We start from the raw sequence: 25,095 nt of genomic DNA, 5'->3' as shown, positions 1-25,095 counted from the left end.
GGCCATCTCATTTCATGCCCTTGCCCTAGGTTTGATTCCCCCTTCCATGCAAATAAGAGACTTTTATTTTATTCTTGTCAATACGCACTAGTAGGAGAGTGTCATGTGTCATTCTCTTATTGGTGTAATATTCTAATTGAAATTAAATTTTTTAACCAAAAAAATTGTTGACATGTCAATTCCACGTCAGTATATATTAGTGACGTGGACATGCCACATCATCATTGATGTCCACCTGTGCTTACTTAGTCAGCTAGAGCCGTTGATCGTCAGTTGACTGACGGTTTCCATCCAACGGGGGTGACTTTTGAATCAGATTTAAACGTTGTGGGTACAACTGTTCCAAAAAAAATGATTTGAGCACAAATGCATATAGTGTCAAACGTTAGGGGTATTTTATTTGCATTATGCCTTTAAAATATATGATAATTTTAAATAAAAAAAAAAACTAAGGATCCATCCCTGATAACTGCCACTCCGTACTTTTTATTACAATAAACCAATGGATTAAAAGATGACAGCAAATGAATTCGTCACTTAGATTTAACTTAAAAGTCATTGGATAATGGTGCATGTTGGGAGTGCATGAACACATTTCTATAGATAAGTCCAGCTAAGCCACCACGGACGAGTGGTCCCACCCAGTAGATCCAAATGCCGCTCAAGTCGCCACTAGCCACTGCTGCTCCAAATGAGCGAGCTGGGTTCATGGATCCACCAGAGAATGGACCAGCAGCCAAGATGTTGGCTCCAACGATGAAGCCGATGGCAATGGGTGCAATGGTGCCGACTGACCCCTTCTTCGGGTCAGCTGCGGTTGCGTACACAGTGTAAACCAATGCAAACGTGATGATGATCTCTGCCACCAATCCTTCAATAGCTCCAATTCCAGTTCCGTGGGTGGGAATTGTCTGCAATAAAAAAAAAACCCAAACATTTGCTAGGAAAACATAAAGGAAAAGATAGGAGTCAAGAAGGAGAAGGAAGTGGATGAAGATCCTCTCTTTTAGTCTTTTTTTAGGTATAAATACTTCGGTTATAGGATGATTGATGTCAGATTTATCATAACGATGATTATTTGTAGGTTAATTTAAATAAGATAATTATTACTGTTAGAGTAAATTTATTTTGTTAAATAAACTTATTGTTAGAAGTATAATCTTCGGACGGTTGTTTGGGGAGTACGAGACTCCAAATAAATTGTGGGAGAGATAATATTTTCGGAGAATATCTCCAGTGTTATAACAATATTTATTTAGGCTTACCAAGCCACCAGTGACAGCCTTGAGCAAGAAGCAAGCAACAATGGAACCAAGGAGTTGAGCAATCCAGTAAAGGATGCCGATGAGGATGGTGATTTGGCCACTGAGAGCTAAGCCGAAGGTGACAGCAGGGTTGACATGGCCCCCTGATATGTTGGCGCCAATGGCTACTGCAACAAAGAGAGCAAATCCATGGCAAACCGCAATGGCGACTAGACCATCAGGATCCAGGGCTGCATCTGTTGTCAACTTGTCTGCACCAAAACCCACAAATTATTTCAACAAAAAAATAAATAGCAGCGATGTTTTAGTTTGTGCAAGTGAGGGAACTAACTGTAAGCAATGGCGGAGCCGACGCCGGCAAAAACGAAGACCAAAGTTGAAATAAACTCGGCAAGGTAGGCCTTGAGTGAGCCTAAATTGAAGGAATCATCGAAGCGGCCTAGGCGATTCCTGCCATATTTGAAAGAAAAAGAGAGCTAGGCTATAGGCTATTTCTAGATAAGGATATAATAGAAAGAAAATAGCTTAACTGGAACCCTTTTGATTAGTCACATATAAATACTATATATGAGAATATTAAAGAAGAATAAGAGTTCCATAATTTAGAATTATTATGGACTCTCAAGTAGGGGTGCACAAAAAATCCGAATATCCGATTTTACGAAAAAAATATCCGAAATCGGATTTGGGAAAAACCGGTTTTTTTTAACCGGATCGGATTTTTTTTAATCGGTTATTTTAACCGGTTTGGAGAAAAAAACCTAGACCGGTTTTTTTACCGGATAAAAAACCGGTTTGAAAAAAACCGGTTAAAAAACCGGTTTTTATCCGGGAAAAAAAAACCGGTATGGGTTTAAAAAACTAGCCGTTAATATAGCCGTTGGGGGGGTTTTGTGACCGTTTTGACCTTTTTTTCTTTAAAAAATTACCATTTTACCACCCTAAAACATGTATAAATAGGTTGGGGATGTATTTGATTGATTACAACTTTCTCAAATTTTATTACACAACACTTAAACATCTCTCAAATCTTATTTTTGTAATTTTAATAATATTAAAATCGGTTTTTTTATAACCGGTTTTTTAAAAAAATCGGTTTTTTTAAAACCGAAACCGGTTACACCGGTTAGGATATCCGGCCCTCCAAACCGGTTAGAAACCGAACCGGTTATTTTATAAACCGGTTTTTTTTCTATGGGAAAAACCGGATCGAATAAAAACCGATCCGGATCGGATTGAAATCCGATAAATGTGCAACCCTACTCTCAAGGGAAATAAGGCAAGTCTACATTTACATCCAAATTCCATTCATTATTGATAAGAGGATTACATGATTGAATTTAATTAAATTTATATAGTGTTGATGAGAATAAATAGATCACTACTGTTATAAATAGTTCATCCAATTTGATTTAGATTAAAAAAAACTTTAATCGGTAAGAGATTGATCATTGACAGATATTTATGTTCTTTTGATACAAGAAGATAGAATGTGATGGTGAAGGAGAAGAAGTTTCATAATTTCTCTCGATTTTGATCAAAATATTTTACAATAACCCTTACGTTTATTATATTAATCGTTCAAACAACCGGACCAGTTTCATCAAAATTTCTTCAAGTCTTAATATGATTCGATCTGAACTGGTCTAAAATAGTTTGATATAAACTCGATTCGAATAATCTTTAACATCCTCTGTCCCCACTTTAACATATGAAATAACAATAAGAAAAAGAATCTTTTATTGCATTTTTCAGAACATGAAATCAACACCAAAGCAAAGATCTAATACTCTCTTGAACAGAAGAATCAGTGGATTTGCATGTTTTCAGGGAAAGGGATTGAAGCGCAACAATGGTAATAACCATTCTCATCATACTTAAATCTTTGTGAAAGATGAGCCTCACGGATGAGATACTCACCCCACTCCTCCGATCCGAACTGCTTGAAAATGCCGCATGCATTGAACGAATCCGACCTCCCCATCCGATTTCCCCTCCTGATCAGTTACAATCCAAATAAATAATTAACATAAAAAAATTTGGGAAAGGCGCAATCACATGGAAACAGGATTGCACCTTTTCCGATGCTTCGCGTTCATGACAGTGGCATGCAACTGAAATTTAACAGAGGATACCGTTAATACTTTTTTTACCAAAAAAGAATGGAAAACCATATGAACTAAAAAGAACAAGCAAACTATGTTTCATGCAAGGCACAAGAGCTTGTATATTGACTTCTAGATACAATTCTGTCCACTTTCTTTCGACTTATTTCCTTCCCTCGCAACAGTCTAAAAAGGTTTTCAGGAAATAAGTTTGTCGTTCAGTGTTTGATTTACAAATCTCAAGGTATACATTTAAGAAATGGTGCTGTCTTTATGATTTAGAGGACCGTTGCTTGAGGAGGAAAAAACCATCAGATGGACAAAACCCAGACAAGGCAAAGGGGAAGCCAAAGACTGACTTAAGGCACTAGGGTCCCTGCCATGTTGGGAGAGTTCGACACTTTGCAGCTTTTCTCAAGCTCCATCCATGGTACGAACCTTTTAACTATGTTCATTCTTCTAGAGCTTTTATGGAGAGAACAATGTTTCATGGACCAAGACTTGATGACATGCCCCTTACTATTTGTTCGTATAATAGGCGTTACTGTACAAAATGAGTAATAAGATATCTATGGTAGTTTCCTCTCTTTTACAGATTGATCCAAGCAAATAAGTATCAAGCAAAAGAGGTCGACCTGAAGAAAATGAAGAGCAGAGCATGCCCAAAAGGTGAATCTAGGATAGAAGGAAAGACTATAATCTCATTACGCTCGTAGATTTGAACAAACAATTAGGGCATACTTTGTGAATATTGATAAGTACACATATCGCACAAGCAGTTAATATCAGGGAAAAGGAGAAAGAACAAAACATACAGAAGATCAGAAGTCTTACCTTTAACTCATGTCCAATATCTTTTTCTAGAACAAGCCCAGCCTCAACAAAAGCATCAATAATAACTTCTAAGAAAAGTCAAGGAATTCAAAAGAGAATATTGACACACACACACACACACACACAAAGTTTCAAGAGGAAAGAACATGATTATTGTTTTTCCATTTTCAATTGCACGAATAAAATAAAAGGAAATACTATAAACTGGGAAAATAGGATACGACAGGCACGAGAAAGTCGATTTTCACTACCAATTTCTTCTACAGGAGCATAGACGACTCGGGCTCTGTCCAAAGAACCTTTCATGCAATCCTGCAATGAAATTGATGCAATCAATTAACTCGAGCATGCATATCACTAGCTTAAGGAAACTTACGAAAGAGTCGATGCTTTCCGAGTTGGCAAACTAATGGATCAAAAAGTATTAGCCTATTCACAACTCAAAATCACATATTAACTAAGCCAGTGCCAGAACATCTGGGCTATGAGAAACTTACCAAACCCTTAAGTCTTACAAATAGAGGTCGATTATCCAAGGCATCCATTACTCTTGGGGCAATACTCTGGGTAGGGGGAACACATTATATTAAGCACCGCCAGAATCAAATAATATCCAACTGAGGATCTGATTCAAGAGAATTTACCTTCAATACCTCTGCCGCCAAACTAACTCGTTCTTTGTTCCACAACTTCAACATGAGCACCGTCAGGTGAAACGTTTTAGGTTTAATAAATATGGACTTTTCGATTCTCAAATCTGTCAAGTGCAATATACACCAGCAAGGTTTGTTAAAGCAAAAAGAAGAGAAAAATAATTAGAATGTTAAAATACAGGCATTGCAACTTAATAATCAACAACACAGTTCCATGACTGTGGCTTACAGTCCCTAAATTGTAGGGATCCATTATTCAGAACAAGACTATTTATTAACGCCCAATATAAAGTGCAACGTTTCACAAACTTCTAAACATGAAATTTTCAGAAATCTGGAACCTTTGTAAAGTTTACAAATGATTCAGTACTAATACTTGGAATAGCCAAAGGTGTATGCATGTATATGAACATATGAAATGCACCATGCTACAAATGTAGATTCTAATGTGTAAATGGAAACTTTAGAAGAAAGGGCAGGCATCAATGAATCAGATTGTTTGCTTGCCTGATGATCTAGAAGGCTTTGATTCTTTAAGTTCTTTAGGTTCATAGCTAACAAGAGGAATGCCACTTATATCCACCTTAACGCTTTCCCTGCCATCCGCAACTTTAAGTTCAACTGCGACAGCAGACCCTTTACCAAACTGCTGACCCTGAGCATCACTTTCAGAAGCATCTCCATCTGAGTTGCCTTCTTGATTCTCAACCGCACAAGTATCTTTGATTCCTAATATGGAATTCTGGAAGTTGACAAGCTTGTCAACCAGCTCAGGGTGTATAGCTAATGGAAGAGACACAAAGTGAGAGTAATCAAGACTTGGGGTCTTAACCGCCTGTAATATTGAAACAGTCACCTCAAAAAGGTTATTGACCATCAGTCGTCAAGTTGCTGAAGAAAACAAGATATTGATCACCAGAACAATGTCCCATGTTTTCCAATCAAATATTTAAAAAATAGCAAATTAGCAATCACAAAATACAGGAAAATAGCTGACTAATGGCTAACCTCATCAATTATATGTTGTATCACTTTTGAAGCTTTGGTTACACTATCAGCAGAGGTGCCTTCAATGACTGCAAGCAATAACCATTTAAAGGAAATAAACCATTGAAGTTAATTTCATGAATTCAAACATTTCATATGTAAAGGACCGTTCAACCTAACTTGGGGTTCAAGAATAGTTGTTATTCACCAACCCTTATGCTGAATTGAATTTCCAACACAGTAGCAGTGACTTGAGCTCTGGACCACACGGCCAATGGGCTCTAATACCATGTCAAGAGTAATTTAAGCTTAAACTCTTTAGTGAAGGTTCAATAATAGTTTTTATTCACTAACATCATCTAGATAAGTTTGGCACTGCTCAGGTTAAAACTCTGGGAAAATGTGATACAACCGATAGAGTTGAAGGAATTGGAAAAAAATAATCTTACTAATAGCATCCTCCTGCTTTGATGACGGAAGGATAATCTGTACTCCTGTCTCCTTTTCAATCTTTTCCTTTGTAGAACCCCTGCAGAGGGTATAATAAAAATTTAAAAATTTAAAAATAATAAAATTAAAAATTAAACTAAAGATATGTAATGCTTGGATGCTGAGCTCCATACTCTTTTCCTCTTACAAATCGAATCACGGAGGCCCCAACCTGCTTATCAAGCATAGAAAAAAAAAAGTCAATTTAAGCTTCTGCGGGAAAAAGGTCAAATACCTAGAGTAGCACAAAAATAATGCACCAACAGAAAGCTAAAGTAGGCACTATTGGTAGAATAAAAAAAGTTCAAAAGCTTAAGGTGCATAATTCCTACAAGGAAGTTCTACTCTAGAATCATTTTCTACAGGACCAGAAGGCATAGAAATTCAACTGAGATAAGTAAAGGTCTTAATAGTTAAATCCTCTTCACGGGCAAGGACCAACGACTGTAATGTGCATTAGAAAAGGCAAGAGAATTTTGACATGTTTAACAATTTAACTTTACCTCAACAGAAAGTGAGTGCTTTGCAGCTGAAAGCACTGCCTTTTCTTTTACTGACTCATCCTCAATATCATCCAACTGAGATAAGGAAAGGTCTTAATAGTTAAATCCTCTTCACGGGCAAGGACCAACGACTGTAATGTGCATTAGAAAAGGCAAGAGAATTTTGACATGTTTAACAATTTAACTTTACCTCAACAGAAAGTGAGTGCTTTGCAGCTGAAAGCACTGCCTTTTCTTTTATTGACTCATCCTCGATATCATCCTCCAGGGACTTAGGACTGACAGTTGCATCAATAACTTCAATTGTTGACTCATTTACTTCTTGCATTTGACTTCCAATTTCTGATTCGACTTTGACATCCTTTATCACAGGCTCTGCAAATTAACATAAAGACTTTATAGGCCACGTTAAATAGAGATAAGCCAGCAAAAGATACAACTATCAAGGCAATCTTCTGCCAAGAAGTATAATGCTCTCAAAACAGGCTACAGCTAGATTGTAAAAAAAAACGTAAATAGCAATCCAAGTAACAAAAATGTAAAAAAGGTTCTCAAATCTTTATTTAATCCAAAATTTGAAAAAAAAAGTTTACCTGCATTGAAGCATTTGGGATTTTTTAAAACACTATTATTCATCAGACCAACAAACAAACGTATAATCACATCAACTATCGAGCAAGATTAAAGCCTAACCGTGAGTTACATACATACATGAACTCCATCCAAAAAGGATATGAGAGAGAATAAAAACATTATGTATTGTCAAGAACAAGAAATACCTTCAAGGGAACTAGCTTGAGTACATACCGATCTCCATACAGGGGTACCTTTCCTTCTTATCTTTTTGTCCATCGTGCCTAGGTTATCTTTTGCCCCACCTATCTTCAAATCAAGGCTCAATTTTTCATAAGAATATTTTCCCTGTAATGAATTGATATAACTTTAATGAACCTTGCAACCTTGCAAATTTCATCTTTCCACCTCTACAACATTTATGGTCTAACCTATTTTAACAGAGTTTAGGCAGAAAGGAAAGGATACATCCAGATGCCTTTTCTTCTGTAGCATAAGAAAACTTGGATAGGAAAATGCAGATCAAACCACTAATTCAGAGAGAGAGAGAAAAATATTTTAACATGAGTCTAAATTTTTTCTTTTACTTTTCGAAACTTAATGGGCCTTTTACCTATTCAACCTAGCGACCAATCATAGACTTCCTTGGTGAACCAAAAGTTCAATATATCTTTCAAATGCAATAAAGTACATCAAAATCCTTCACAGAAAAAACAAAAAAGATCAACCTAACATAATTGAGACGGAAAATAAGTGAATCACGTTGCTGATATAAAGAAAGCTCAAAAAGCATGCGCGTCAAAGTTTAATGGCTACCAAGCTTACCATTTTTTGCGAACACAACATCTAAGTTTCAAACATTGTTTGAGTCTTATCGAAGCTATGGCCTATACCATAAAGTTTACTTGATTATCACTTTAAACACACACATAATCATCGTTTAACCCTTAAAAGACACCTCTGCAAATGAAGCCACATCAACCAAAGCAAGCATACCAGTGACATGGAAGAATCAAGGGTAGAATAAAATGTAAATGTTTGCAATAAGGTCTTATTACTTAAGATGATTGCACTACCTTACATAAAGATTTAAAAAGAATCTTAAAACAAAGCTTAAAGGGGAATAAACATGAAATTGTGATGCTCTTAAGTCTTAACACATTCATAGGGATAAAAACCTGAAAGTAGTTAACCGGCTTCGGTTTGAAATAAGTATTTGTGAACTTCAACAAACGGTCAACTCTGCATAGATAATAATTACCGAATTAACACGTTATTTATTAAAAAAATAAAGGTTTTCAACGATTGAAAGCTTTGTTTTTCATTTATTTCATCTGTGCCAGGCTTGAATCCTTTAAACTCTACCCTGCTAAGATACTGAAACATAAACAACGGTGTGAATTGAAATAATAGTGTACACATAAACTGCTTAGCAGACATGAAAATACAATAAATAAAGGACGCATGTAAGGTTTCAAACTAAACCTTGAGGAAAATGAGATACCCAATTCTGAATTTTCATCTTACTTAGAAAAGAAACCTGACATGGACAATTTTAAAGCTAAAGTTCTCTCCTTTTAATTGTTTTTACCTTGTAGGGAGGGTTTTTCTTGTTTACATAGTTCAATTATTTTTCCCCTTCTCAGTTTCTCAGTAAACAAGTAGAGGGTTAAGTAAAAGAAGCTTACCTGAAAAGAGACTTGCAAGCTAACATTCGAATTTTTTTTTTCTGGCTCAGCTCCTCCTTATCCTTTGAACTTCAACAAGTTTTCGAGGACTACTGCTGCGAGATTTAAATTAGCTTAGGTTGAAGTTTTTCTTTAAGATTTAAAATTAGCTTAGGTTGAAGTTTTTCTTTAAGATTTAAAAAAAATTAGTTGAGTGATTAAAATGAAATTATAAAAAATTAAATGATTAAATTTATAATTTATCTTTATTTTATAATTGAGATCTTTGTTAAACACAATTAACTTAGGATATTACAATCAATTGGAGAATACATATTAATGCAGTTAGTAATGCTTAATAAGTTTGAGTATTCGTGAGTTGTTTAAATTCGATTTGATCAAAATCCTATTAATGATCGATTCGATTAATATAATATGAATTCGAATACGATTCAAAATTTTAATAAATTGAATCGAGTAAGGACTAACTCGATTCGATAAGTTTACAAATAGTTGATTAATCTCTTATTAACTTTTTAGTAGTTACTTTAATCTGAATTCTAAAGTAACAATTCACAAATACAACGAACTAGAAAATTAATATATTAGTAAATTAGTTATAATTGGTAATTAGTAATTTACTATCTTTCTTATTATTTATTAGTAAATTAGTGTTTATTATTTAGACTTTTTTTAAATGTGATGGTTTTTTTAAATTGTTTCATACACTCTTTTGATAATATTTTTTATTAAATTTATTAATTTATGTTTATATTAAACTCTAGGATAAACTATGTGAATAGTCCCCTATGTTTTCGGTCTGACCGACTTTGGTCGTCAATTTAAAAAATTAAGGGAAATGATCCCTAATGTTCTCGAATTCGATTTTAATCCATCAGACATTAACTCTGTTCAATTTTAGTTCCTCAATCATGTTATATACTTAAACAAAAGGGGTTAACAAAAATTAATAGCAGAAATACTTAAATCGGGCGGAACAATTATGTGAGGGACCAATTACCCTTAATTTTTAAATTGGTGACCAATATCGATCAAACCCTAAACAAACAAACTATCCACATAATTTAGAACAAGTGGTTAAGAGCTTTCAGTTGTCATCTTCCCTCTCTCCTAGGTTGTAGGTTTAATACTCATTAGGAGCGAAATTTCTCTTCCCATCCTTTAGGTATAAATTGTTAAAAAAATAAGATACAAATTTTGGTGAGCTTAATGAGCAATAAGTTTTTTTAACGAGTCGAACAAAATTTTAACGAGCAATGAGTCGATTCAAGTAACAAACTTTTTTGATAAATACGAGTCGAACATTGTCCAACAGCGGCACTTGATGATATTATGGTAATGATGTCTGGAGTATACTCATCTATCCTACATTGCCATGCTTAAGGTATACATGTATGACTTTGATTTTTATGATTAGTGTGTCATATGATATTAGTTCGTGATATGAATATAAATCGTTTACTATTTGTAATGTGTTATACGATAAATATGTATCAATTGAGTTAAGGGAATCTTACAAATATTAAAAGATACAATGATATTAATTGTGCGGTGGAAATTGAATTTATTATTATTGATATATTATTCAAATTATGTGGTAAGTAATTTGATCATTATTGATGATTTGATATTGTGTATTTATGATAATTTGATTCCATATTTTATCATTATAATTATTTAATATAATTATTTAATTTTATTGGTTTGACTGAACACCACTAAGGTAATATAGACTCATTGTTTGAACTTTCATTCCCTATAGGAATCGTAGATAGAAAGTTTGTTGTTCGTGTAATATCACGAAGAGTTTTTAAAGGTTTACAAATAGTAGTGATATGTAAAAAAATAAATATATTTCAACCGAGAATTTGTAATCACAACAACAGCAAAACTTTATTCCCATATGTAATGGGGTAAGGGGAGGTAGGGTAGTAGGCTGCCCCCAACGCCAGGTTGAGAGCAGCTTCCGTAAAAGACCTTCGACAGTCAGAAAAATAAAAATAAAAATAAAATGCAATGCATGTATATATAAATAAATAATTACATAGTTGAACAATCTTCATATGCAGTCTACATATGCGTGTTTGTAATGGAAAGTAATCCCTGCAAGTAACTCCTTGCGTAAAAAGCTCTGCATATAAACAAAAACGTAAGACTCGACTAAAATTAAAAAGAGGAAACATGAAAAGAATGATACACAGAAGTCAACGAGAACAAGCAACGTGAAGGAATATAATCAAATGGGTTAAAACCTAAACTAAGGCAACACTACTCCGCTACCCTAGTTCTAAGCCTTCATAATGTCTTAAAGATTATTGACGATATATACAGTTATTTATATTGTTTATTTCAAGTACCGATGCGTGTAATATGAACTAGATATTTTATTAAAAAATCAACTCTTTTGTTATTATTTAGTTTATTTTTATTTGATAAATCAAATTATGGAATCAAATTAATAATCACGGACAAATAATGAAATTTATATTAATAGATATATTAAAAGACAATATGGATTAGATTAAGAAAGTTGTTTTTCTTAAAGGTTTTGAATTCGAGTAATTGTGTTTATGTAGTTTGTGCATTATCAATTGGTTAAAAGAATTCTGAACATATAATATCTTATAATCACTCCATGTTATTAAAAAAAATATTGATTAGGTTTATCCTAACATATCTAAATATACAAGTAACGTGGGAGTTCACATGTCCATGATATCAACCCATCTAGTATTGTTATAATTTAAGTTTATTATTGTAGGCAGCCAGCAAGGACGGGTGGCCTGTTGCCCATTATTTTGAAGGTAGAACAAAACCATAATAATTTATTATCGTTGATGGAAGGGTTAAGATGCAAAAATCATCTCCTTATTATTGAGTTTTGGGTAATGCATGTGATAGCTAAGCATAAGGTATCAACTTTCTAGGGAGATTACAAATATAAAATAGTATTTGTTTTAAATTTTTCTTAACCATCGATAAAATATATATTCTCTGTAAATTTAGCATTTCAAACCCGAATTTTCTAAATAAAATAACACTTCCTTTCACCATTAAATTCACTAAACGAATTATATGAGGTGTCAACTTAATCTTCATCATTCAAATTATTATCATCATATGCGGGACAAATTCAGAAGCAAATATTAAGAAGGACAAAAACTTAAGTTCAAAATAATAGAGACTTATTATATATTTATTCCTTAGTTATTATAAAAGTTTAATTTTATATTAAATTAAATTGATAAGAACATAAAATACTATTAAATCAAAAATTTTTGGGAGAGGATCCTTGAACATATGAAAACATATTCTCATTCATCAGATGTAGCCATTTCGTATTACATGTACATGTAGTATGAAAACATATTCTCATGCATGTTAATGATTGATTTCAATGATCTTTTTCCTATAAACATTTTCAAATAAATACTGATAAGTGCCAATGACATGAGACATATGATAAGCTGAGAAATCCGAATTGGGAATCCAAAATAAAATTCTTTAGTATTTCCTCATTAAGTAAAGTAGAAAACGGCATCTCCTTCTTTTTATGAATTTTTAAAAGGGTAAATTATACAAATAATCACTAATGTTTGAGTAAGTTTTCATTTTTACATTGAAATTTCAAAAATAACAAATTAATTACTAGAATTATCGATTTGTAACAAATTGGTCACTCGTCGTTAACAACTGTTACTGAAATAATAGAATCTTGATGTGGCATGTTCAACTAGTTGACCTAACACCATTTGCCATTGAGGAAACTAGCTGACCTAACACCATTTGTCCATTGAGGACATCTTTTGATCGGTTGTTTGATTGTACTCTCTTGTTTTACTTTTTTTTTCATTATTTTTCTCTCTTCCGACAGAAACTCCACCTCCGTCACCTCAAGCTCTTTGCCATTTGGTTATCGAAAACTTCCACCTCTGTTTTTTTAACTTTTGAGTGATTCATCTGCTCTGTTAACATCGAGTAACAAAAACATTGCCAACGTGAATGCCAACAATCACCTCCCTCAACATGGTCAAGCAATATTCCTATTACTCGATGTTGTCTGAGCAGAGGAATCACTCATAAACAAAAGAAACGAAGGTCAAGTTTTCGATACCCAAATAGAAAATGAGTTACAAGTCATGGAGATGGAGGTTTATATCGAAAGAAGTTGGCTTATGCTTTTGTGGTGGAAAAAAAAACAAAACAAAGATGACGAGAAAAAAACAAAACAAGATAGGAGAGTTAAATAACCAGTCAAAAATGTCCTCTATGGTCAAACGGTGTTAGGTCAATTAATTTAACGTGTTAAATCAACATTTTGTTACTACAACAATGATTGTTAACGACGAGTGATCGATTTGTTATAAATCAATAATGTCAATAATCAATTTGTTATTTTTGAAACTTTGATGAATAAAATAAAATTGTACTCAAACATTTGTGACCATTTTTGTACTTTACTCTTTTAAAAAAGCTTACTCAATAACATTTTATAAATATTTTAAATTTTAAAGTTTTTTATTAAATTAAATGAACTGATAAAATATAATAAATTCTTTAAATTAATATGTATTATTTTTTGTAATATTGGTGGTAGTTTTTTTTATTAAAAATTTTGAAACAATAAAATATAAAAATATAGAAAACATATTTAAATTATTAAAAAATAAAATTATAAAAAAAATCAGAAACATAGGATTTTTTATAAAATATATAAAAGTTTATTATTTTTTATTAATTGATTAAATTTAATAAAAAAATAAAATTTAAATATTGAAAGAGAAAAAAATTAAGTGATAAAATATTTTTTTTAAAACTTTAAGGACCAAAAAGGTCATTAGGCCAAAAAATATTAAAATTTAGGGTGTGTTTTGTTGTCGTAATTGGAATTACGGAATTGGTTTTCCCCGAATTCCCGTATTTGTTTCACGTAATTCATTTTTCGGAAAATGTTTTCCCGTGTTTGTTTCACTTAATTCGTTTTCCGGAAAATGTTTTCTCATTTTTATTTCACGTAATTGGTTTTCCGGAATGTAATTCATTTTCCTAATAACAGAATTTCCTTTGTGTTTTCTGTAAAATGACTTACGGATTCATTTTCCATAAGTCATTTTCCGAACTTTTCACTTCAAAGAATAAATACTCAAAATAATTTTATTTTATGAATTTAATATTAATAAAATATTTTAATATCATTTTCATCAAAATATTATTTATTTATTTATTAATATTTATAATGATATTATATTATATTTTTATATTAGATAAAATAATCAATTATATTATAATAATATAAGATATTATATTTTTATTTTAATAATATATAATAAAATTTTTTATATTTAATAATGAATAATATTATTTATATATTTAAATAATATTTTAATAAAGATATTTAAAATATACTAATTAATATTTTTAAAATATAATATAATACTATTACTTTAATAAATAATTAATATAATTTATAATATTTTATTTCACTAAAATATACAAAAATTAATATTTTTATTAATAAAATTATAAAAATAATATTTAATAATAAATAAATTATTTTAATATTTTAAAATAATAATATTAAGTTTTATGATAAATAATATTATTTATTATATTTAATATTTGTAATAAATAATTTTTAAAAAACTTTTTAACTAGTGGAAAAAATGTTTAAATAATATATTTCAAACATCATAAAACGTTTTTCAGATGTTTTTCAGAAAAATTTAATTTATTTTACGGAAAATATTTTCCGAAAAACATTTTCCAGAAATGTAACATTTTTCAGAATTCAAATTCTAGTAATTTATTTTTCAATTCCAGTAATTCAAATTTTAATAATTTATTTTCCAAAAAATTAATTATAGTCAAACATCTTTAAAGGTCCACCTATCAAGGCTTTTAGCTGCGGTTTCTCAAATTTTTTTCCTCAGAAAAGAAAAGAAATCAGACTTCAACAACAGACAAATCTCAGCAACTAATTTTACCAAAAGAAGAAGAAAGATACTCAAATTATAATCTCATCAAATGGTTATTGTTAGAGGCAATCCATCCCCGGCAGCAGCACCTGAAGAAGATGTTTGGGTTACTCCTTACCAAAAGCTATTCCCTCTCTGGCACTCTCTTTCTCTTTCTCATCAGGTAAATTATTTTAATTTTTTCTTTTTTTTTGCTTGAAATTTTGTTAAAGTTGAAAAGAAACGCTTACCCTTTGTTGATAATTGCCTAAAAAGCTCTGCCAAACATATTATGTCTTAGGGAACCCTGATTTCTCTTTAGAATTCACGGGGAACTTGTTTTTTTTTTTCTTGAAATGATATCTGGAAAATTTCTGGGCTACTTTTTTATATATAAATAATATGAATATGTGTATCAAGGACTAGATATGCTAAAGTTGAATGGAATTGCATTATGATAGTGGAAAACAAATTTGGACTTCTAATTCTCTGGATATATGTGTGGAAGAAAAGTTTTGATATTTCTGAAAATTTTTCTGGTTGTTCCAATTTTGCCAGTGTTTAACTTTGGCATATCAATTTATTAACTGTTTATGGTAAATTCATGCAGCATTCCGCGCTACCCATATCAATATCTAGAGTTAATCAGTTTGATGCTGCTAGATTGGATATTGAGATGTCGGCCATGTTAAAAGAACAGCTGGTTAAAGTTTTCTCCTTGATGAAGGTTTTTCTTCTTCTTCTATTTTCCTTTGGTTGAAGGCATTCTCCATGTATCTAAAATGAAATTGTGCTATCGAGTTTTCTGATATTGTTCTATGTTTTGTTTGGGGTTAGCCAGGAATGCTATTTCAATATGAACCAGAACTTGATGCTTTCCTCGAGTTTCTCATTTGGAAGTTCTCGATTTGGGTAGATAAGCCTACTCCTGGAATTGCACTTATGAATCTGAGGTATAGAGATGAACGTGCCATGGAAATAAGAGGAAAAGGTAAGAAGGTCTGGACTTCTTTTTCTTATCGAAATACTTAAAATTTTGGGTTTCGCTAGTTTAAATTCTCATGTATGAGCATTGATACTGCCCCACTTTGCCTTCATACATTTTATGATGTGATAACTGACTTGCATGTATTCTAAGATATCCAATTATTTGTATATCAGAATATTTTTGCGGGATGTTTAGTTTTGTATTTTTTTCTTTCTTTTCTTGTTTGAATTTCATTCGAGTTTATGTATGGTTTTCCCTATGTTAGCTTACCAGCCAAATCATCCTCTGGTACTTTTTCCTTTTGTAGCTGTTTAACTTGTATGCTGGTTGACATTATCTTTTTTCCTCTCTGTGTTTCATTCAGCCTCACTTACAGCCTTAGTTTGTGCTATTCTTATCTTTTGCAGTAAGAACGGGTTTGGAGGGGCCTGGACTGACTGTTACTCAGAAGATGTGGTATTGCATTGCTACGGTCGGTGGTCAGTACATTTGGGCTCGTTTACAGTCATTCTCTGCTTTCCGCAGATGGGGTGATTCTGAGCAGGTTCTGATTTATGAATCGCTTCTATTTTCGTCTTCTTCATTTTCTTCCCTAATAAAGAGTTTTAATTTGAACTCCGTCCAAAGTCAATACTGATTTTCCTTTTTCTTCTTCAGAGGCCATTGGCACAGCGAGCTTGGAATTTGATGCAACGAATAGAAGGGCTTTACAAGGCTGCATCATTTGGCAACCTACTTATATTTCTTTACACGGGAAGGTACGTTTGAAAGTGTTGTTTCCTATAAGTGGAAACCTTATAATGTTGAAGCATATATTGTTCGAATCTCACTAATATTATCTGAAAAATACACACATACAGAAGCGAAGAAGCACTGATAACAAGCATTAAATATGGCATTTCATCTTAAGTTTACCATTTTTTTTATAGAATTAAGTTTACCATTTATCATCTTCACTTTGTGAACCTGATCTGTTTGTCTGGTTGTTGGGTTAATATATATTACCTTATTCTATCGAACATGAAAGCTTGATGGTTTCATGATCACCTTTTGAAATTCAGAGTTGATCTGAATTCTTCCCTTGTTCTGATGCAGGTATAGAAATCTGATTGAAAGAGCATTAAGAGCAAGACTGGTCTATGCAAGCCCTAATATGAATCGAGCCGTTAGCTTTGAGTACATGAATCGCCAGTTAGTTTGGAACGAGTTCTCAGTAATTGTTCCTTGCTTAAGCCACATCTCAATTCTTGTTTATCTTAGTGCTTGATTTAGGGTTATAACCATAAGTTGGCAATGGGGTTTGAAAACTTCGAGTAGGTTTATACACCTGCCATGTATCTATTAAACCGTGAGTAAGTTAACACTTAATTATTAAGTTTGGTTTGGGACATTTAGAATGCATGTAATTTGGTCCTCGAGTTTTTTAAAACTTCACCTTTGGTAACCTGATTTACTGAAAACAATAAGATAATAATCGAATAGCTTACTATTTTGGGTCATTAAGTATTGGTTCTTGATATGAGAACAATTTTTACCTGTTCTATCATCGATGTCAACGTATCTAATAAGCGAAGTTTCCCCTCTCCTATGAATATGTGTCAGTACTTATATTTTCTTTGCTATCATGTAGGAGATGCTGTTGCTCCTTCTCCCTCTTCTTAACTCGTCAACCATTAAAAGTTTTCTCCGCCCGTTCTCAGAGGACAAGGGTTCAAGTTCTACAGACGATGACTCTAATTGTCCCATTTGTCGGGCAAGTCCAACACTTCCTTATGTTGCCATCCCTTGTCAGCACAGGTAGGTTAACTTTTTATTTGCTATTTTTTTTGGGGGGGGGGGGTGGTGATCTTTTAAACAATTAAATTTGTGCCCACCATTCACGAGCCTGCCCAAAATTTTTGGGGCCCAACTTTCAAAAGATACGAGGCTTGTGTTGCCCAATGCTGCAAATGGTTGGCTTGAACATGTTTAATGAATTTGTGCATTGGATGAATAAAAAGACTGACCTGTAAATGATGATCAGTTTGTATCTTGGGCGTGTATTTTTCAAATCCCACCATTAACAGCTATCTCCATGAAAATATATTTTGCGCAGCTCCAATGATTCACATTGTTTAAAGAGTAATTTACTAGTATTGCTTGCTTAACGATTCCGAACTTCAATTCACAGGTATTGCTACTATTGCCTAAGAACACGATGCGCAGCAGCTCCCTCGTTCCGATGTCCCAGATGCAACGAGCCTGTTGCAGCGATGCAGCGATATGGCAGTGTTGTTGAGCATAAAACTCGTGGTGAGTACTTTTCATAGTATCGAAAAATAAGGATTATATGAATGCTATACTCTCAGAAACCTGTATCTGCATACAAATCATTTCAGAAAATGAAGAATTTTGTTTCAAAGAATTTGTAACCCCAAAGGGTATTAGTCATTCTTTTTCTCAACTGTTACTTTGGTTAATTTTTTCCACTCACGGAAGAGAGATTCTTCAAAAACTGTGTTTGATTATCCAAACCAAGGTTCTAGTGTTGGATTCATTGTGCTCAAATTTTAACATGTTTGTGGAAATGTTGGAAATTTGTGTCGAATATATACTCAATGATTGCTCCATTCGAACTCTATTGTTTGAGAATGAAGTGAACTGGGTTGGAAGGGTTGCCCTCGTAATAGGCTTTTGTAAAACTCTATCTGAATTAGTCAGTCAATAGATCAGATACTAGTGGTCAGTTCAATATATATATATATACACACTTGATGAATGTGTTGGACATTACTAGGAAATAACCAATTATTTTCGATGGAATTGGTCGATGAAATAATTTCGAAATTTTCGTGTTGATACTTTGTTCAAATAAATTATAGGATAAACTATACGTTTAATACCTAAATTGTTACTTTTATTTCGTTTTGATACTTAAAATTTATTTTTTTTCAAAGTCATACTTAATGTGTATTTCAGGTTTTATTTTGATACTCTGGTATTAAAATCTTAACATAGTTGTTGAGGAGACACCCTAAGGTTATGTCACGTCGTCATTAAAAAAATATAAAAAAATAACATCAACGTTCTGTTAAGTTTTTAATGAGAATGTATCAAAATAAAACTAAATATTATGTATGATTTAAAAAATAAATTTTGATATCAAAATTAAATAAAAATAATAGTTAATGTACTAAATATATAGTTTACCCTAAGTTATATACATCAAGTCTAAAATAAATAAATAAAAAGTTGAATTATTTAATTAAAAAAATGTCATATATATATATATCGATAATATAGCAATTATATCAAGTAAGAACGTACAACCAGTACATTGTTCTTCATCCTAATATGCATTCTATTTTCTAAATAATAATATACATTTAAGCGATCTCAATAGTTAAAGCCTTAAGGGATGATCGTTATTCTTATAAATTATCAGGTTTGAGCACTAGCGATTATAGAATATTTAAACGTTAATTGTCAAATAATTAAAAATCTTTATAACTAATATTATAACTTGTAATCACTTTAGATTAATAAAATAATAATAATAATATGCATTCTATGACATAAAGAGTATATCTCACAATAAAAAGGTTGTAACTATTGTTGCAGTTTCATTTAGTTGCTGATCCAGAATTTTTTTTTAAAATAGACATATATATATATATATATATAATCATATAAAATTTTGTATGAGATAAGTATAATCAATAAAATAGATAATTATATGAAGAAAATTTAAATTTTAGAATACACATTTTCACCTTAACCCTTAGACAATCTGTCATCGAGTAGAATGATATAAAGTCAATTCTTATCATAAGTGATACAACCTCACTCCTCTAATATCCGAAACATTTCTTTAAGAATCTCCTATAATAGTTCTTTTGCTAAAGTATTATTCTCTATCTATTTTCTAAACTAAAAATCTTATATAGTAGTTGATTTAAGTAGTAAATAATTTGATATCGTTTAAGTAAAATATTGAGTTCTAATATTTATATATGTAGAAAATTTTTGTTGGAAGATTCACCCACTAAAATCTGGTGTGAGATGCTTGTCGATCCGAATTAATCAAGACAAACACTAGAACTAGGAAGGAAAAAAATCCCAGCCCTTCTTTTTCTATTCTTATTATTTTGATTCCTCCCTCGTTCGTTAGTTTCAAACTCTGCCCGAAGTTATTTCTTGCATCAGCACCACCAAATGGGCCATTGGGCTATAGAATTCGATTTCGAAAACACAATATTAATGAGCCGACAATTTGTCAATTTCAATCCAGTTACTTCGCTCAAAATCTTTTCCGCTCAAGTTTTAGCTCTTGGTTGAACAGTAAGCATTTTCAGAGTTTGGGATAGAAGGTATGACAGAAAAATGGAAGCACACGGCTCTCCTTGTAATTGACATGCAGGTTTCATCTTTCTTCTTATCCTTTTTCCTTCTTGTAATGCAAATTATATATACTATGGCATATGAATCACGAACATTGGAGTTGGATTTTTTTTCTTTCATTGATAAATGGAGAACTTTGGGTTTTCCTTTTTTTTTATAGAATGACTTTATATTAGATGATGGGTTGATGAGAGTAAAAGGAGGCAAAGCCATCGTTCCTAATGTCATAAAGACTGTTGAAATCGCCCGGCAGCGTGGAATTCTCGTCGTATGGGTAAATTTTCTAACCTCTTATTCACTTTAATCTTTCCGAGTTGTCTCAATTCTCTCTGTTTGGTTGGTTGGAAAATGTCACCTAGGATGTTTGGTTTATCAAGAAAATGAAAAAGCCAAAGGTTCTTTTTTTAATATATATAACCACATGTATCCAATTTATTAACCGACTAATCTAGATTAGGTTTTGAAGAAACCGTGACCCTCGCAACCCAATTTACTCCATTCACAAATGTTAGGACCCAATTGGTTTATATTTTATGCAAAATGTTTTTTTAGGGAGCTCTTAGAAAAAGATATTGGATAGGTGATCAATTTTCTAAAGTTAAGTAATTGAAGCTATTTTCCTGTCCCTGGAAGGCTGGAACCAGTTCTGAGAATTGAAGAGAACTTTGGGACAATTTCATATTCTTTGAAATAATTTCAACAGTGTTGTTACAAAGTGCTTCTTCCTTTGTTTGTAATCTTGAGACGTTTGTGAAAAGATTAATTTTGGGTTTAGGTTGTTCGTGAACATGATTATTTAGGAAGGGATGTCGAACTCTTTCGTCAGCATTTGTACTCTCCGGGGAAAGAGGGTCCAACCACGAAGGGAACTTTAGGTGCAGAACTGGTGGATGGCCTTGTGATAAAAGAAGGAGATTACAAGTTGGTGAAGACTCGTTTTAGTGCATTCTTTGCGACCCATCTTCATTCTTTCCTACAGAGTAATGGGGTAAATAGTTTAGTTGTTGTTGGTAAGGAGATATCAGAGCTTGTGAAATCTTGAATTTATGTGATTAATTGAGAGGCATTTATCGCTTTATGTTACGTGGCATTAACATTTCAGTGTTTTCCTGAATCTCTTTTGTAGGCGTACAAACTCCAAATTGCATCCGGCAGACTGTCTTTGACGCCATAGCACATAACTACCAACCGGTTACTGTTATCGTTGATGCCACAGCTGCTGCAACACCTGATATACATGATGGTACAAAATTTCACTTCCCTAATCAATTTATCTACCACTAGGAAGAGAACGAAAGCATGGTCGTGCAGTTATGCTTATGAACTTAATCATTTATATAGGACGAGTTGGAACCTTTTAAAAGACGGCATTATTACGTTTTTAGTGATTAAAAAACTTTATAAAACAGTTTTTGTGGAGATTATGCTAGGTCAAATGGGGGGATTATAGGCCAATGAAAATCCGATCTCAGACTTGCAAACTTCTATGGTGGTAGTACTGTAAAAGAGTAGAGACGATTGATTTTACCGTGGTAAAATATCAAGGTGATTGTTTAAACGCGTATATGAAAGAAGCTGGAATATAACTAAACGAGGACATGGATGTCCTTATATGTGTAATTAGTGGATCAACAACGTAAGGTTAGTGATTTGTGTTGAAAGCCTTGTTTGAGGGTGCAATAGAGTAGTGGCTGTTAGCCAAGGTCTTTCCTTGAGTTGATGAAAGATGAATGCAAATCGAAACATATAAAGAGGGGACGATGTAAGGAACCTTGGAGAGTGTTGAATAAAATCATGGGACTATATAAAAGATTTAGTAGAAATAACAGTTCTATGTCGAGGTGAGATCGGCATAATGATTCAAAAGATTTCCTAGTGAAGAAACACAACAGTTTCCTTCTGAGAAAAAGAATGTTGAGAGAATACAGAGAAATGAAGAACATGAGTAGGAATGGAAGATAAATCTGGAATTGATCGGATTTTGAGTCAATCCGATCGGTGGGGTATTTTTATTTAAAAAAAAGTCAGGTTCAAGGCTGGTGGAAATGTAATTATCAAATTAGTTGGGGTTGGATTTAGGAAAAACCTGTCCGCCTCGGGAAAATTATAGAAATACCCTTTTATATATCTACAAAAATATACATTATGGCATATATATATATATATATGTTTGATAAACTCCCCTGCCATTTTGATTAAATAGTTGATAATCGTGTATTGACTTGTTCTCTGCTTGTGTTTTGTACTCTGCTTCTGTTTCGTTGTTTTTTTTTTCAGACTTTGTATTTTGCTATATACAAAGAGAGGTCGGATCTATTGTCACGGTGTAAAATTTAACAGACATTTCTGTTTCTTATTTGCCTACCATCATTGACATAGGAAAAGAAGTTAATTTTTGTGCTTCCAATCCAACTTTGAGAGAACCAAATACAAATTATTTCTTTGAAATTTAAACTGATGCAGCCAATCTGTTTGACATGAGAAATATTGGAGTTGCAATGCCAACAGTACAGGAGTGGTGCGAAACCGACGTCTGATCGGTCAAATGGTTGTCGAAGTGGTATGTATGTATGTATTCTCCCATGTCATTAACCTCGTAGTATCGGAATGACCTTATCGTGTGGAATAGCATCTTATTTCCATGTTGTAATAGTAAGGATGATTGAGGGTCAGCTGGTTTCAGCCATCTTAAGCTTCTTTTCATTGGAATTGCTCATCTTTGGTTTCGCCTTCTATGTTACTTGCTGGATACAAATGTGCTCGTACGGATATGGTTAAATTGTTGGTCATATTTGGCACATACAAATATGCGTTTAACACGAATGAATTCCTCAAGTTTATTTTGATCAAATTTGAACGACATACTCAATACATATACAAGTTAAATTCCTCTTTTCGAAATCAAAATTTATCTTTCTTTTTTTTTTTTTTTTTAAATTTACTCCTTCAAATTTTTACTTTATTCAATTTAATTCTTTGATTGCAACTCTTTGTAAATTATTTTATCCCATCAATTCATTAACTCTGTTGTACTTCCATCAATATTTTTTTCTTAAAATCCCTTCTTTTTTTATATAATTTTAAATTATATTTGATTTATTAAATAACATTATAAATCTTATATTTATATTAGAATTTTATTTATATATATTTTATACAAAATTTTACGTGGGTAATATATATGTATTCATACTCAAATATTTTTAAATTCATCACTGGTGTACCTAAAAACATAGAAGGGTAGGGGTGGGGAGGTGGTCTATCCAAGTCGATACCTAGTTTGCGTCTGTAGTTGCACTTGGAGCAGTTGAATCTTTTGCCTTCACTTTCTATTACCTTCTCATTTTTACTGTATACCCAGATGATTAAAGTGAAATTAGATGGATAGATCTAGTGATTGATCCTGATTTAATTTTGTTAAGGCATTTGCAATTCGATTCTACTCTTGTCTCGTGTCACATGATAAATTTTTATTTTTTAATTATTTTATATCAACTTTGGATTAAGTTAATTATGATGATCTTTCATCTAAATTAAAAAAAATGAGCCGTCTATAATCCCAGCGTAAATGTTATTATCAACAATTCTATTAGATGTGTCACATAGGAAGGAGAGTGAAGGTGGTCCGGAAAAAGAGATCGTGACCGGGGAAGTAGTTCACCTGTCATGAACATGTGACCACCGAAGTTTTGGAAGATCACAAGCAATCATCCAAAGATTGTGATTGAAATGCAGTTGAAAACAATCATTGTTTCATATGAGAGGGAGCACCCTAGATTTTCAGTATCTTTTACTTTTTTTCATTTGCTTCTCTCCACTGTCATCATCTTACACTGCCATCTTCAAAGCTTTGTCTTCCACCGCAAGTGGTTGTCTGAATCTCACACTAGTAGAATCGAAATTTATCAATGATGACATGATATTATCTTATAGTGACACATCAGTAGCATCGTTAGTTTTTTAACAGTGGATGATAAAAATAAAACTAAAATGTAATATTAGATAAAATATTGAAATAAAAAATAATTAGATATCAAAAACAGAATAAAATAATAGTTGAGATACTAAACTTGTAATTTATAAAAAAAACCTATTTTACTTCACAAGTCCAAAAGATGCACAAACGGCACGACCAAAACCTTGCACGAACGACAAAACAAATCAAGATCTCAAAGCATTTTGATAAAACTGAAGATAATAAAATTATTCATTATACCTCAAATAATACTTATTATTAATAATTTTATATTATAAGAAATAAATTATATTACAAATCAAATAAAATAATCACGTTGCAGACAGGGGAGAATACACTTTGCCTCTTAGGGGTCCAAGTGTACACTCATTATTTTAGATAAATTCTTATATATAGTTCAATATATTAAGGGAAAGAAAAAAATTATATACCCATTTCATTAAAAAAGTATTAAAATTTTTAGATTCTCAATTTTAAGTTTCTCGATCCGTCACTAATTATAGAATTTTTAAAACATTTAAGAGGGTTTCACAAGATTTTTCCCACAAAGATAATTATAAATATATATAAATAAAAATTAAGGGTGTATTCAATATATATAAGTAGTATGTTAAAAGGTCGCGACTTGTCGAGAGAGAGATATATAATCGTTTGAAGTCTTTCTTTTAAGGATTCAAGGCTGTTTTGAAGAATATATTTT

The 25,095-nt window shown here is 32.2% G+C and overlaps 4 protein-coding genes across 8 annotated transcripts; 2 read left to right on the top strand and 2 right to left on the bottom strand.

Annotated features, from left to right (window-relative positions):
- Positions 1-482: 482 nt before the first annotated feature.
- On the bottom strand, positions 483-2,573 carry LOC120217975 (aquaporin TIP2-1-like). Its single transcript, XM_039214999.1, has 4 exons — positions 2,487-2,573; positions 1,597-1,741; positions 1,266-1,516; positions 483-911 (listed from the first exon to the last, which is right to left on the bottom strand). Exons 1-4 carry the CDS (start codon positions 2,571-2,573, stop codon positions 549-551), a joined length of 846 nt encoding a protein of 281 aa, XP_039070930.1. The 3' UTR covers positions 483-548.
- Positions 2,574-3,012: 439 nt separating this feature from the next.
- On the bottom strand, positions 3,013-9,198 carry LOC120217905. 5 transcript variants are annotated; one of them, XM_039214927.1, is made up of 15 exons: positions 9,098-9,198; positions 8,588-8,651; positions 7,616-7,757; positions 7,066-7,211; positions 6,837-6,875; positions 6,468-6,505; positions 6,294-6,373; positions 5,866-5,933; positions 5,365-5,692; positions 4,849-4,961; positions 4,702-4,767; positions 4,426-4,516; positions 4,205-4,272; positions 3,342-3,379; positions 3,013-3,262 (listed from the first exon to the last, which is right to left on the bottom strand). In XM_039214927.1, exons 1-15 carry the CDS (start codon positions 9,121-9,123, stop codon positions 3,073-3,075), a joined length of 1,497 nt encoding a protein of 498 aa, XP_039070858.1. In that variant the 5' UTR covers positions 9,124-9,198; the 3' UTR covers positions 3,013-3,072. The 5 variants fall into 5 exon arrangements, with proteins under 5 accessions (XP_039070858.1, XP_039070861.1, XP_039070857.1 ...); XM_039214926.1 differs by lacking the exon at positions 6,837-6,875 and having other exon boundaries at positions 3,015-3,262; positions 7,027-7,211; XM_039214929.1 differs by lacking the exon at positions 6,837-6,875 and having other exon boundaries at positions 3,016-3,262; positions 7,027-7,211; positions 8,622-8,651; positions 9,098-9,195.
- A 5,822-nt stretch (positions 9,199-15,020) lies between these two features.
- Positions 15,021-18,448, top strand: LOC120217866 (peroxisome biogenesis protein 2-like). Its single transcript, XM_039214892.1, has 8 exons — positions 15,021-15,235; positions 15,662-15,778; positions 15,889-16,042; positions 16,447-16,583; positions 16,697-16,797; positions 17,135-17,252; positions 17,670-17,836; positions 18,210-18,448. Exons 1-8 carry the CDS (start codon positions 15,122-15,124, stop codon positions 18,346-18,348), a joined length of 1,047 nt encoding a protein of 348 aa, XP_039070823.1. The 5' UTR covers positions 15,021-15,121; the 3' UTR covers positions 18,349-18,448.
- Positions 18,449-20,303: 1,855 nt separating this feature from the next.
- On the top strand, positions 20,304-23,135 carry LOC120217904 (probable inactive nicotinamidase At3g16190). The gene is made up of 5 exons (XM_039214925.1): positions 20,304-20,438; positions 20,580-20,693; positions 21,195-21,429; positions 21,546-21,662; positions 22,883-23,135. The coding sequence occupies exons 1-5, from the start codon at positions 20,391-20,393 to the stop codon at positions 22,954-22,956; spliced, it is 588 nt and encodes a 195-aa protein (XP_039070856.1). The 5' UTR covers positions 20,304-20,390; the 3' UTR covers positions 22,957-23,135.
- Positions 23,136-25,095: the final 1,960 nt, after the last annotated feature.

The sequence above is a fragment of the Hibiscus syriacus genome, unplaced genomic scaffold (assembly GCF_006381635.1).
Source record: "Hibiscus syriacus cultivar Baekdansim isolate YM2019G1 unplaced genomic scaffold, ASM638163v2 tig00110194_pilon, whole genome shotgun sequence".
NCBI classification, from domain to species: Eukaryota; Viridiplantae; Streptophyta; class Magnoliopsida; order Malvales; family Malvaceae; genus Hibiscus; species Hibiscus syriacus.
The sequence above is the reverse complement of the archived record's forward strand: the minus strand, read 5'-3'. Positions and strand labels throughout refer to the sequence as shown.